A 15,698-nucleotide genomic window follows, 5' to 3' on the forward strand; every position below is an offset into this window, starting at 1 on the left:
TCGACGAGAATGGGCGTATCAAGTAGGTACCAACGCCCATTTTCCTGGCTCAAGTCCTCACCTATATGCAAGAATATGGGTGGAACTTCCCAACCCAGGGGGCATGACTGCGAGTTGTCACCCTAACCCTAGAAGGTACATTTGCCAGATGGATGGTGACCCTCCACAATGTCGATGCTCCAGAGCTGTGGAATCTCAATTGATTCATGACAGCCCTATGCCACCACTTTGAAGACACCCTTGCCGATTGCAAAGCCCATGATTGCATTAGGGTCATAAAGCAGGGCCATCACCCTGTAGCCAAATACACCGAGGAATTCCATGACATGGCCAGCCGAGTCGACTAGCCAGAAGTTATTTTAGTCTGCTGGTTCAAAGATTAACTCAGTAATGACCTGTACACTGCCTGCCTAGCCTGCATTGGCATGAATGGTAGCTGGTGGCAGAGGAGGCAGAGATCAACATGACCCAAAACCAGTACAGAACTGGCAGAGCTTGGAGAAGATCCCCACCTCAGGGGAAGTGGGAGCCATTCAAATCCCAATCTGGAATGCCTCCAAGGCAATCTGGCTGCTTTAAGTGTGGGAAGGAAGGACATCGCACAGCAGAGTGCCATTCAAAAACCTCCATAAGAAAGTCTGATCACCCATCGGGGGGAAACCTGCGAAACCCAACCACTGAGGAAAAGAAACTGTGCTGAGAAGCTGAGAAGCTGTGGGGTTCCGTTGCCCTCCAAACCCAGAGGAAGAAACTCCAGTGCCCCAAGAAGACCTGAGCTACTCCGAAAGTGATCTGGAAGGCTATCCACTGGTAAGTGACCCAATCAAACTGCTCACCCAACCCCTAAGAGTGTTTATGCCCAGCTGAGGGAAAGGGGAGGAAATAGCAACATTACTAGATTCAGGGTGCACCTGAATCTCAACCCTAGTAGGGAGATTGGGAATTCGCCTAAGGAGAATGAAAAACCAAATTGCATTCTGCCAATTAGACAGGACTGTAGCCGGGGGAGAGACATTACAAATAAAACTGGGGGACCATAGCGAAATCCTCACATTCATTGTAGTCCCAGGAATGGAAGGGCCACTTGTCCTAGGACTCACATGGCTATGGAAGTGGAACCTTAAAATAAACTGGGAAAGAGGAACCATACAATTCCAGAAACATGTAACATTTGCAATCATCCCAGAGGGAGGAAAGGAAGGAAAAGAGAATAGGGAAATGGCCATGACTGGCTAACCTGCTGAGCCCACTAGCATCCCCAAAGAATACCAGGATTTGGCCAAAGTATTTAGCGAGGAAGCATCTGATGAACTCCCACCTCATTGTGCCATGGATTGTGCCATTGAGATCCTGCTGGGGGCTTAAACTTCCAAAAACCAAAAATGTACTGCATGTCCCCTAGAGAACTAGATGAACTCAGAGTGTTTATCGACAAAAATCTAAAAAGGGGTTTCATCGAACCCATCTACCAAAAATAGTCCCAGTATTATTCCGCAAAAAGAAAGATGGCACCTTATGCCTCTGCATGGATTTTAGAAACCTGAACACTATCAGCGTGGAAAATATGTACCTGCTCCCCCTTATGAAGGACCTGCTGGCCACTTCTCTAAAGGGATTTTTTTTTCAAAGTTAGATTTATGAGAAGTATACTACTGCATCAAAATTAGGAAAGGGGAGGAGTGGATGACTGCTTTTAACACCTTGCTGGGGTGCTACCAGTTTAAAGTATTCCCTTTCAGATTACAAGGAGCCCCTGCCATATTTATGCAATTAATTAACTAGGTGCTCCATGAACATTTGTACAAAGAGGTCCTAGTTTATGTTGATGACATTTTAATTTACACCGAGACAAAAGAAGAGCACACAAAACTAGTCTGAGCAGTTCTCACGAAACTCCAAGCTGCCAAACTATATGCAAAACTCTCTAAATGTGAGTTCCACCAAGAGAAAATTGATGACATGGGATACAGAGTATCCCACAAGGGAATAGAGATGGACCCACAAAAAGTAAAAGCTGTTATTGATTGGAAGCCGCCCAAAATCCACAAACAACTATAAAGTTTCCTGGGTTTTGCAAATTTTTACCATCAGTTCATTCTGGCTTTTGTGAATATCACCCTCCCCATTACAAGCTTATTAAAAATAAAAGGAGGGGGGACAGAAGCCAAGGCAATCCCTTAACTGGACGATGGAATGCCAAATGGCATTTGAAAAACTTAAACAATTATTCATAAGCAGAACCAATCCTAAAACACCCAGACCCCGAACAAACATCCAAGCAGATGCCAGCAATGTAGCAGTTGGAGCAGTTCTACTCCAAGAGAATGAACATGGACAGTTGCAACCATGTGCTTATACTTCCAAGAAACTGACAGAAACCGAGCAAAGATGGGCCATATGGGAGAAAGAGGCATATACTATGCAATGGGCACTCCTCACATGGAGACACTTCCTAGAAGGTAACAAAATCCCCTTCAAAATCTGGACTGATCATAAAAATTTAGAAGCCCTGAAAGCTCCATGGAAACTCTCCCCCAAACAAGTACATTGGGTGCAATAGTTTAAATGCTTTAATTTCACTTTCAAGTATCTTCCAGGAGGGAAAAACTTCTTGGCTGATGCCCTGTCCAGGAAACCCCAGTACAACAGCAAAAAGACTGAAATTATTAAACCCATACTTCAACCAACCCAAGTAGCTGCCAAAGTGATCCCCCGTGCATAAGGGGAAAAAAGAATCACTTGTGGACAATGCAATGTCTTCCAAATTTTAGGAGGTGCTACTTAAGAATGACTGGCTCCAAGCTCACAAAAATATTTGTTTACTTAAAGACGGTTTAGCCTGGGTAGAGAACAAACTTTATGTCCCTGCCAGCCAGAGACTGGACTTCATGAAACGATGCCATGACTCCAAAATAGTTGGACATTTTGGATGTGTAAAAACTCTGCACCTCATCAAAAGACAATTTTGGTGGCCATCCCTTAAAAAAGACATTGAGAGCTACATTGCTAGCTGTCCTATCTGCGCAGCTGTAAAAAGACAACAAAGAAAATCCCCAGGACTCCTACAGACGTAGCAGAACCTTCTATGGATTTTATAGGGAAGCTGCCTGAAAGTGCGGGAAACACAGTCATTTGGGTTATAATGGACCTCCTTTCAAAACAAGTCCATTTTATACCCTGCCAGAAGATCCCAAAAGCCAAGGCATTAACAAAGATGTTTTTAGTGCATATTTATTGCCTCTATGGAGCTCCCCAATGGATTATCTCAGACAGGGGCACACAATTCATTTCCAAATTTTGGTAGACATTTTTAAACCGATTAGGCTCTGCCCAGGGTTTGAGCTTTTCGTACCACCCCCAGATGAGTGGGTGGGTGGAGAGAACCAATGGAATATTAGAACAATGTTTAACATGTTTTATTAACTACCAACAGGACAATTAGACTGATCTTTTGCCTTTTGCTGAGGTAGCTTACAATAACTCTGTACACAATAGCACTGATTTCACCCCTTTCCAAGTAGCCACAGGACAAGAATTCAACCCCATGCCAGAGCCCATCAAGGAACCGGACATCTCCTCCCTTAAGGAGTGGATAAACAATTTACAAACCACTTGGCCAGCTTTTAAAGCTCAAGCTGACAAAAACGCTGTGAACCCAAACTGTTCAAATTTGGGGACCATGTATATTTATCTTCAAATTTTCTATAATCATTACAATCTTCTAAGAAACTGGGACCAAAATTCATTGGTCCATTTCCCATCACCAGAATCATCAATCCCATCATTGAAGAACTCCTACTTCCTAAGACACTTAGACAGGTGCATCCAGTATTTCACTGCAGCCTATTCAAACCAGAAATCACTTCAAAGCTCAGACCCCCCTTTACTCACACCTCCAACCCCCATTATGGTGTAAGGTGAACAACATTTTGAAATTAAAGATATCCTTGACTCACACACTCATTAGGGCTCCACACAATATTTAGTAGCATGGAAACACCCACCCTCCTTTTAAAATGAAAGCCCCCACATTGTTATGGAAATTCCACTTGAAATACCTCACAAACCATCCTAATTCTTAATATAATATATGTTTTATGTATTCCATTATGTATGGATTTATTAATTTTTTTTGAGGAGGGCAATATGTCAGATCTGTGTTTCTGCCATTCTTCGATGGAAGAAAGGGGGGGGATTTGATGCATTTAATTATTTTCCTCTCTATATAGCCTAAGTATCCTATTTCTTATGCTGTCTTTTGTATAACCCTTTACATGATTTACAACTGTTGCCTGGTGCCCCAATGCCTGGAAAATTCTCACCTCTTGAGGAGATGTAAGGGGAGAAGGGGCCATGTGGATTGCAGTGCCAGAAGATAGCCCTGAGAAACTTTCCTTATCTGCATTTTTAGAAATGCTGGTATAATAACATCTTCATATCTGCAGATTGATGTAATCCACATCAGACTGTTGGAAGGGGTTTCTAATTCCCTTTATGCTAGTTGTATGAGGGACCTCAGATCCTGCTTTGAATTTTGACTTACTTTTACCCCTCTTCAATAAAAGATTCCTTTTGAAATACAAAGTTTTTAAGAATCTATAGTTATTTTTTGAAGGGGTAGAGGCTGGTCCTTACTTAATCACTCAGCTTGATTACAGTTCAGTCTTACTGTGTTCTTGGACTGGCTGGGTGGGCCCATAACCTTTCGCAGTTTGTAGCAATCCAGCCAGCACACAAACAAATAATTCAGCAGGATTCATTATATAGAAGAAACTTCTTTATATACAATAATATAAAACATGATGCATGTATATAATATCCATGCAGCTCTTGCAATGCGGTAGAGACAAGAAGTAACAAGTACAAGAAGAAGCACTAGAACACTAAAGCAAAGACAAATGAACTATTTTATACTCTTTTAAGCTAAGCCATGCCCAAGCTCCAAACTGTCTCACATGGCTCACACAACAAATCCTGTGTCTCAGTCACCAAACAGTCCTCATTGGCGGACTTGTTGCCATGTCTATCCCAGTTCATGAATTCTTATACACTGACAAATTACTACTTTCTATCACCAAACTTTACATCAAATATGTTATTTTGCAGGATGTCCTGAATCATTTTAAGGCTGTGTAATATTATTTTCAGCTTAATCACTGCAGTTTGCTCACCAGCAGAAGAAATTTGACACACTATTAAATCCACACTGTTCAATATACATCATACTCTAGCTGCTGATAATCACTATTTTTATATCAACTCATTGAGAATATACTTATTTGCTCATGGAATTAGCATGCAAGGAATTATTTTGTGACACTTTCCTAATCTAGCACAAGTGAGCTTGATCTTCATCCCCTTTGTATTGGGAATGTGCAAACCTTTGCTCTTTTACTCCCGAGGAGCTCTGAGATATCTGCTAACACACTTCTAATGTTATTAATTCTAAAGATATGATCTGCTTGTCTTCCTAATTGTTTAGAATCGGTCTGCATTCATAGAAACCATTGATTCTGAAACCTTCTTCTTTAGTATTTCATGCATTTACAAGTTATCTTCCCAAGAATTCTCCAGCATCATTTCCCCATCAAATTTTTCCACTTCTGTTTTCTCCTCCTTTTTTTCTCATTGTGAGAAAGCAGAAAACTAAATACATGGTCTTTCTTTAGAAATGACTTTTATTAGAATTGGCTGAGAGAATTGGATCCATAACAAAAATATAGATGTGTTTCTCTACAGAATGCCCAATTAATGTACAAATTCACTATTACAGATATAATGATGTCTGCCAGTTTAGCACTTTTTTAGATGGAATTAAGATTCTTTACCAGGAAGAAAGCTGCCATGTTCATATATCTCTTGTTGCAGGAGATTATTTTTTTAATTTATGGTTTATTTATTTATATTCTGGCTTTATTATTTTTATAAGGAACTCAAGGCAGTAAACGCATTTAATACTCCTTCCTCTAATTATTCCCAGAACAACAACCCTGTGAGGTGGGTTGCGCTTAGAGAGAGTGACTGGGCCAAAATATATACTTCCTTGGACTACTAATGTAGAATTATGCCTTGAATTTCTCTGGGAGCAGATTTAGAGGCTTCACCCTGAGAGGAAGTTCATGGTGTTCAATATTAGCAACAGGCATTGTTTGGTTAATATTTATTCTTCTGTTTTTTTTAAAAAAAATCAGCAGCAGGACTGGAAGATAGTATTTTCTTTTCATCAAAGATGTAAGATGTTGAGGAACTTCTATCTTTGTTTAAAAGTTAACAAACACAGAGATCTGACCTCTTTGCAAATTGACTTTATCCTGCTTTCTGCACTTTCTGAATGAACCATATGATTATACTGGGTATTCAATGGATAAATGAAGCTGGAAAATATTCTTAGCTACTTAGCTGTATTTTTCTGCACATTTGAAAATTAGGAAACATACTAAAAACCTGCTCTGCCAAAACAGGCTGTAGAGCAAAGTTTGTGGATACATATATCACTCTCACAGACTATTGAATGGTATCTTTCAGAATATGATGATAGCCTTTGCTTCCTGAGAAGGTTATTCAGATAATACTCCATTTTATTTCCATTATTGTGAAACAGCAGAGTGAAATCTGAAAATAATTTTTTGGAGAGCAGGTTCTGAGCTGACAAGTAAATATAGCAGCTCTTAGCGGCTATCTGATTTATCACACTTGCCCTATTGCAGTGGTGTTTCTGCTAGAAGAAAACATGTTGGACATTTTTTTTTCTTTTTGCTGTTTGTGCCATGTCTTACACAATACAGCTATTTCTGCTATTTCGATTCTGAAATGTCAACATTTGTCAGAAATAGTGACAAAATTAAATTAACATGAGGATAAAAATTTAAAGCAGTTTTCCCAACTTGGTTTTTGTCCAGATTTTGAAAGGAGTGCATGAATACCTAATTAAAAAAACATTAAAAATATTTTTCATTCAGTTAAGACTACTGTTTCTGGGCACCAAAATTGTGGACAACCACCTGATGACAATCAAAGAATTGACCATTGCTATCCTTGAGGGTTTCAGATTCTTGCAGCTGAGATATAGTATCTTTACCTTCTGCATCTGAAATTTCTAAACTCTAAACTATCAACATACCTGAATGGTGTCAAATTGAAGAAGGCTAGCATAGAAATAAATTTTAGATTCATCTTTTGCTTCTTTAATGGACTTGAGTAGAAAGCTTAGGAAAATAGTTTTACCCGATCCTGCAGAATGCTATTACTAGTCAGAATAAAAGGTGTTGAACTCATTGGATAAAGAAATTATGCTATCATAGGTTTAACACCACTTTTATTATTTTGTTTACTCTAGTTCACAATAAAATAAAACTGACTTACACAAGCAATAATACATTGCAGGCATAGGTGGTATTCAGCAGCTTCTGACCAGTTCGGGAGAACCGGTAGCGGAAATTTTGAGTAGTTCAGAGAACCGGCAAATGCCACCTGTGACTGGAGATTTTACATTATCCTTCCCCTGCCATGCCCACTGAGCCACTCCCACAGAACCGGTAGTAAAAAAAATTGAATCCCACCACTGATTGCAGGTAATTGATTTTCCTACAATACACTTTCCTTTTAACTGCATTCTTTTTCTCTTATTTATATGCAGGGCAGAGGAAAGTGTTTGATCTCCCATTTGGAAGTTGTCTCTTTCATAGTGATGTTTATGACAATGGAGCCTCCTTCATGTATGACAACTGTACTAAATGTACATGCAGGGTGAGACATTAATAATTATTTTCCATAGTATCCTTTTTATATGATAAATTTTGTGCAATTTGAGACTAAGGAATTTGCTGCCATTTGTAATATGACAGGTATTTCTCATAAGTCACAGTGGATTAGGTAATTTCAAGAACTGAAACCTTGGAAACACGCATTATTTCTGTATAAATATTTGATTCCTGTTTTAAAGTACTTTGCGCATTACCAAAAATATATAAAACTTGCCTGTACATGCTGCTGTCTTCAGAGGCAGGCAAACAATCCCTCAGGGAGTTGTGGAAGAGGCACACATAGTCTGAATGTGGACAGCTCTCCTCATGGGGTTGCCCTTGCTTGGATATGCTGTGATGGCAGAAGCCAAATTATTCCATCTTTCTTCTGACAACTCACTCTGATTATGTGCCAGTAATTTATTTATTTATTACATTTATATGCCAGCTATCTCACTCTGAAGTGTGACTCTGGGCAGCTGTCATAAATGTTCTAGAAGAAAATGTTCAAACCAAAGAACTAATCAAATAACTATTAGTATGTCAAGTTAGTGAAGAGTCATTTGGTGGATTGAGAGTCCTGAGCAATCAGAAGAAATATTTTTGTGCATGCCCTTGAGTTATTGTTGACTCCTGGTGATTGCCTAGATTAGTCCCTACAGTTTTATTGGCAGCATTTCAGAAGTGGTTTGCTGTTACCTTTTCCTAGGGCTGAGACAGAGTGATTGGGCATATATTTATATTTATTATACACAAATATTCATATAGTGCTTTACAAGAAGAATTTAAACATAAAGTTTAATCACCCATTTTGTTACTCAGTTAACCTACGTAAATAGTGGCAAATATAGTGCAGGGGTTTTATCTGGTTTTGAGATCTACCTAAAAAATACAGATAAGTGTACAATGTATTATCAATTGCCTTGTTCCTTCCAGGCTGATACTGGTATTAAAAGGCTCATGGGCAGGGATTCAAGAACATAGCTTTTGATAAGGTAGTTTTTATTTCAGCTACTAGAAAAACTATTACCGGTAGCACAAAGAAAATAAAAACTGCCAACTGGAAGACTGAAGCTTATATATGGAGCAGATTAAAATCTAAATCTGCGTCAAGAGCCATTTGTTTTTCAGCAGGAAAACTGTGCATTGGTATCATGATGGATCCCCCTCAAGCCTTTTGCTTTTGACCTTACCTGACTAACATTTGGCCTCATTTATAAGTCTGCCTTGAGAAGGATGCTTCTGGATCTTTCGTATGAATAGCAAGATTCTCACTAGAGATTGATGCTGGTTGAAAGAGAGCCACTGAAATCCATTCCAGAAATGGCATTTCAGATATGTGCTAATTCAAGAATAGCACTGTTCTAGTGAACTGGAGTCATTTTATAGGAAACAACAACAAATATTAGTGATTATTCAGCTTCCAGGCTGAAAATTCTGGTTGAGAATGTCCCATGGCATCTAAAATCCTAAAACCAGCACTGGAAAGCATTAATGCCACTAAAAGGCCCCAAGAACACACAAAAGCTAATTTTGAAAAGAAAGTCTAGCAATAATTTCATTTCTGGATCCCCATGTAGTGCTAAGAATTTGGGAAGTAAAAGGTATAGTGATAAAGAAACAAATAGTAGTATAAAGCTTCCCAGGAGGTGACAGACGGGTAGATTCTGGTGGTGATTAATGCTTCCCTACAGGAGAGAATGGTTCCCCAGTACTTTAAGGAGGCTGTGGTGCACCCTCTTCTTAAGAAGCCATCACTGGACTCCACCTTGTTGGATAATTTCTGACCTGTCTCCAATCTTCTTTTTTTGAGGAAGGTGGTTGAGAAGGTGGTTGTGCAGCAGCTCCAGAGGTTTCTGGATGAAACGGATTATCTCGACCACTACCAGTCAGGATTCAGGCCTGGATTTGGGACAGAAATGGCATTGGTCACATTTTTGGATGATCTCTGGTGGGAGCAGGATGGAGGTAGTGAACCCATCCTTGCTCTACTTGACCTCTTGGTGACTTTTGATACCACTGACCATGGCTTCGGGGGATGGGAGTGGGAGGCCTTGTGCTGCCCTGGTTCACTTCCTTCCTCTGCAGCCGCTCTCAGTCAGTGTTGATAGAAAGTGAGAGATCCAGCCCTCGCCCTCTGCTTTATGGGGTTCCGCAGGGCTTGGTTCTCTCTCCACTCCTGTTCAACATGTATATGAAAACACTGGGTGAGATTATCCCTCACCGTCGTGATAATCCTCAGCTATATGTCTCGGCCTGTGGTGAGTTAAGTGTTGCTGTGTCCTCCCTCTCTCAGCACCTGGAGGCTGTTAGGGGCTGAGTGGGGAGCAACGGGTTGAAACTAAACCCTTGCAAGACCAAGTGGCTCTGGGTTTTGGGTTCATTTGTTCAAGGAGAATTGCCACATTTGGTCTTGGATAGGGGGCACTAGACCCAAACAGACCATGTGTGGAATCTAGGGGTTTTTCTGGAGTCACAACTCCTGCTCGAAGAGAAGGTGGTGGTCATGGCCAGGAGGGCCTTTGCGCAACTGTGAGTTGTGCACCATTTATGACCTTTCCTGAACCAATGATCCCTTTTTCACAGTCACTCATGCCCTGGTCACTTCCCGTCTTGATTATTGCAATGCGCTCTACATGGGGCTGCCCTTGAAGAATATCTGGAAGCTTCAGTTGGTGCAAAATGCAACAACCTGCATGGTTTTGTACAGACCCCAGTGTGCACATGTTTCACCTCTCCTGAGGGAGCTGCGTTGGTTGCCAATTTACTTCCGGGTGCAATTCAAGGGCTGGTTGTCACTTTTAAAGCCCTTTGTGGCTTGGGACCAGGTTATCTGGGGGACCATCTCTTGCCGCTCATATCTCCCTGACCCATCAGAGTGGGGAGGCAGGGAATGTTGTGGGTCCCATCCCTGAGGGAGATACACCTAGTGAGACCCAGAAGAAGGGCCTTCTCCATGGTGGCTCCCTCTCTCTGGAACATCATTTCCCCAGTGATTAGAATAGCCCCATCGCTAATACTCTTTTGGAAGGTGCTGAAGACTTGGTTCTGCCAATGGGCCTTGGGAACCCAGAGCGGAATGGAACCCATCAAATGGCTCATGTGATCTCCTGTTGTCAGGGCGGTGGGTGGGAGTTGGGGGGTGATTTATTTATTCCAGATTTTGTTCTATTGTACTTTATTAATTTATATGATTCTTTTTGTTAGTTTTTATTTTATTTTATTTTTTAATATGGTTTTACATTCTGTAAGCTGCCTCAAGTCACCATGGGCGAATAGGCAGCAATATAAATTCAATAAATATAACAAACAAACAAACAAACAAACAAATAAATAAATAAATAAATATTTGTGTGGCTAAACCATTCTGTAGTAGCATAAATTGGTAATCTCTAAATATATTCAGTTTTAGCTAACTGAATCCAAAACATGGGAATCAATTTGTTACTTGTCTGGAGTCTCATTTGTTTTTATTTCCATGCAGGATTCCACTGTGGTATGTAAGAAAAAGTGCTCCCCTCCCAGAGGTTGTATCAAAGTCAGAGAAGAGTGCTGCAAGGAGTGCCTCTCATATGTGTCTTCTGAGGAAACAAAAGTGTGCAAGTTTGGAAATAAAGTTTTCCAGGTACACATTCTTAAATTGTGTCTCAGGATCACTTCATTAGACCATTTGATTTCTTAACAAGTTGTAGTACATTCAAAATCATGCTCTTATTATTATTTTTGCTGATGTTTTAACCAAATGAACATAATGTAAAAATGCAGTAAAACTGATGAAATTATAAAATTAGCTAGTCCTTTGGTAGAGTACACTGATGCATTTTCCCTAGGCAGATGACCAGTCAGCTGTCTCTTTAAATGGAATGCTGTTCCATTTAATAATTAAATACTATTGAAACTGGCTATTGAACTGAGGACTTGAAAGTTTGAAAAAAGCACAGTGGATTAATTTGGATTTGAACTATTAATATTATCTAATAGAACATCACATGAGGTCAAAGAAGAAAAGGATAGAAGAAGAGAGGAAAGAAGGAAAATTAAAGAAGACTTTAAAATTTGGACAATTGGGAAGACAAACAAAAGACTATAAATTACTAAAGAATTCTAAAAAATTATAAATTTAAGGGATTTGGAGATATAACTATGAGAATGAAGTTTTACTAATAACTGGATTGGTGGGAGTGTTTAAATATTGAGATTGGAATTCTAGAGATATATTGAGTAATTTTTTACTGAATTGTAATAAAATTCAGGTGATACCAGGTGATAATAGAGTGATATGAAGTAATAATTTTGATGCTTAAAGATATGTGTGAAACTAAAAAGAACAATAATGAGAGAAGGGGAGTGCCTAAAGATAAAAAAATGAGTGTGGAGAGCCTGCAACAATTGGGGGAAGAAGAGGAATGAGATATTTGGGAAATAGATCAGAAAGTAGAAGAGGTAATGGAGGGGAAAAATCAAAGTGAGATTCAAGAAAGATGGTGGAGAGAAAGTACTGATAAGTTGGAACCAAGTAAATAATACTTTAAAAGCTTTTTTTTTTAACAAATTTTATTAATTTTTAAAAACATACAAAACATAAATACACAGAAACACAAAACATAAAAGCATAAAAAATATCTTTTCTGAAAGTTGCTTAGTCCCGAGTTAAAACTCTTGATACAGACACAAATTCAAATTCATATTCATTTTATATACCATTCCATATCTTGTTAGCATTTTCAATTTTCTATATAACTTCTCCTCTCTTTTAAATTTTCTCAATTTTATTTTATTTATCTCCTCTCAATTCGAATCATAATATTTATTATTCTTTGTCTGTTCTATTTCCAGCTATCCATTTATCTTTCTTCTTTGAAAAAAACTTCTCCTGTACACTAAATGGAGTATGATGCCTTTATCTCTTTCCCCTATATTTATAATACTTAATATAAAACACATAACTTACATTGGGATTCTGTCTGGTACATTCTAAAATTATACAGTATTATCAAAACCAATACAAATCTATTCATTAATATTAATATTCATTTATGTCTTAAACATTTGGTACATTATTTTTCAGTTAAATCACATACTTTTATGGGAGCACCTATTTTCCATAGTTATTCCCCCCCCCCCCACGTCACATATTATAAATCATTATTTCATTACAATGTTCCCCTTTCTCCTACTTCAAATCTCTCATTTCTCAAAAAGTTTCACTAGAATAACATAGTCTAATCATTAATATTAACAATCATTTATATCTTAAACATTTTACCCATTTCAGTTAAATATCATGCCTTTGTGGGAACACTTATGCTTTCCAAAATTATTTCCCCCCACATCACCTATCTTAAATCATTGTTCTATTACAGTACTCCCCTTCTCTTAACAAAATTTCACTAGATTATACTAAATATTTTATCGCATTTTAAATTACATATTATTTCTAATTTTCTATGGTTATTTCTAAATACAAATATAGAAATGCAATCTTATGTACCTTTCTAGAATCCCTTTTTCAATAAAATTTATCCATTATCTCTAAAAAACTTTTGCTTCTTAACATCTTGCTCCCCACCATTAGGACTTCTCGTCCCTTCCTTTCTTTCTTGTTTCTTCTTCTCCTTGTCCTCTTTAACCCCTTGTCTCTCCGCCTCCCTTTTATTCTGCTTTCCCCCTTTCTGTTGTTTCCTAACATAATGTCCCCTTTTCACCTTATTCTTCTCTTCTTGGGTTGCTTTTCCAGATCTTAAAGTCTTCTTTTCCTTTTTCTCTTTCTTTTTCCCTTTTCCGACCAAAGTTATTTGTTCATCAAAGATGGCTTCTTCTTCGTCCCCATCATTCTGTTGCTCATTCAGCTTTACATAAGTACAAACCGCCATTTCTAAAAATTGAAAAAGAGTGCCAAGGACATCTTTCCCTTCTTGCTTTTCTTTTTCATATTTGTGATATACAAGTTTCAGTCCATCCACAAGTGATGCCATTGTGCAGAGAAAAAGTTTTCCCAAACAACCACCCGAGTGCTTTTAATCAGAAATAGTTCTCAGAAGTTCCAAAATCACCAAACACTCCAAACAGGCTGTTTCTTTTAAATACTTTCTCCTTCTTCACTTTCTCTTTCTGGGGTTAAAGTTTAGTCACAAAATTCCCTTTAAAATATCTCTTTTAGAAGTCTTATTGGTGTTTAGTAACTCTTTAAAAATCTAGGCAATCTTCTCCTTATTTTCAATTGCTCCAATTTTTTCCCCCCCTCTCCCTTCCCACTCACAGCCAAAAAGATTTTTTCCATCCGCTGTCACGTTAGGAAGGAGAGTGAAACGAAAGAAAAAAAACTTTCCCTTTTAGAATGTTTGCAGCTTGTAACTCTTACTAGGAACAATGTATCCTTAGCAGCCTTCAAGATTCAGGGCACTTTCTCTTGCCTTGTCCCAGTTAAAAGCAACTTTCATTACTCTTCCAGCTTTCTCCCTCCTGCACCTGCTTGTCCGGCTGTAGATTTCTTCATGGCTGCCATTACTGACCGCCGCTCGTCCGTCTTGGGAAAAGGGGGTTTTGCCGGCTGGGGAGGGGGTCTGCGACGCCCCCAAACCCCTGTCCGGATCCCCCATGTCTTCAGCTGCCTCTACGGGGCAGCTATATCCCCAGATCCAAACGAATCAGGGGAACCTTGACGGCGAACGCAGCAGGGCTCGCGCAGTATCGCGAATCCCTGCCGCTGCCGAAACCTGCAAACCGGAAGTTCCAATACTTTAAAAGCTTACAACAGAATAGAGGGGGGGGGAAGGAAAACCTCCTCAAGAAAGGGAAAGCCCAGAGAGAGAAAATAAAAATCTCTCTCTCTCAAAAAAAGAGAATGATTTATGGATGGGTGTACAAAAGATGCAGCAAAAAGAGATAAAGGGCAATTCAAAAAGAATATTTAGTGGGCACAAAAACATTATAAAAAATGTAAGTTTCCAAGAGAGAGAAAGAAAAAGATGATTGAGAAGCTAACAGATGATGGAACTCCAAAGAGATCAAGAGATGATGGATAATAACTTCCGGTTTGGGTGTCTTCGGCGACGGACCAAAATCGCGATCATCCATGGTTTTGATCCGTGCTCGCCACTGGAGCGCCCCGAGCTGCCCGGATCTGGGGCTGAAGCCACCCCGTAAAGGTGGTGAAGAAGGGGGAGCCATCAGCAGGGTTGAGGAGAGCCACATCTCTCCTCCTCGGCTGGCCATTACTCCCTTTCCCAAAGGCGGTTGCAGCGGTGGTCAGAAATGGCCATCTCAAAGAAGAACCTGACTGGACAAGATTGTGCAGGAGGAAGTTTAAAGGAGAAAGTTTGACTGACCAGGTTGAATGGAGAACATCTATTTAAGGTACCTGGAACCTGAATTTTAAAGACTAATACTATTCCTAAAAAGATTTTAAGCTGCGAAAGAGAAAGGGAAAGGAAACGGAATTGGCTTTTTTCCCCTCTAACATCAACAGTTTTAACTGACTTGGAACATTAAGAAGAAGAGATTCGAATAAGAAATTGATACTAATCCACTTTGACATTAATAGGCTATTTCTAGCTGAAAATGTGTCAAAGGGATAAAGATTCTTGGATAATTTAAAAACTTTCTTTAAAAAAAGAAAGAAAGCAGCAGAGGGAAAAAGGAAAAAAGAGAGTGGAATCTGGAAAATGGAGGAGACCACCTGGAACTTAAAAAAAATTGATAGTGGAATTTTAACAAGGCTTGCAAAAGATACATTGTAGCTGAAACCGTGTTATAAGATAACAAAGCCCCTGGAAAGAGAAAGTGAGAAAAGAAGCAAGAAACAGTTTTGGATTATTGGATGATTCCTGGAACTTTGGATGGAGGATCCTAATGAAATAAAATAAAATCAATTGGGGGTTGTTTAAAATTTTTTAAATGGCATCACTCCTTGAAGTAATTTTTGTAAAAATTATGAACTTAAAGAACAAAAGTAAA

The 15,698-nt window shown here is 39.1% G+C and overlaps 1 protein-coding gene across 2 annotated transcripts in view; it reads left to right on the forward strand.

The window, feature by feature from the left end:
- BMPER (BMP binding endothelial regulator) overlaps nucleotides 1-15,698 on the forward strand; it is a 525,475-nt gene that overhangs the window by 258,530 nt on the left and 251,247 nt on the right. For both annotated transcript variants that reach the window (XM_026674868.2, XM_087947656.1), the window contains exons 8-9: nucleotides 7,637-7,746; nucleotides 11,227-11,367. In XM_026674868.2, the coding sequence (XP_026530653.1) occupies nucleotides 7,637-7,746; nucleotides 11,227-11,367 (251 nt within the window). The remainder of the gene's footprint in view (nucleotides 1-7,636; nucleotides 7,747-11,226; nucleotides 11,368-15,698) is intronic.

This window comes from Notechis scutatus, chromosome Z (assembly GCF_049901735.1).
Source record: "Notechis scutatus isolate UNSWTSFEM ecotype Mainland chromosome Z, rNotScu1.2, whole genome shotgun sequence".
Lineage (NCBI taxonomy): Eukaryota > Metazoa > Chordata > Lepidosauria > Squamata > Elapidae > Notechis > Notechis scutatus.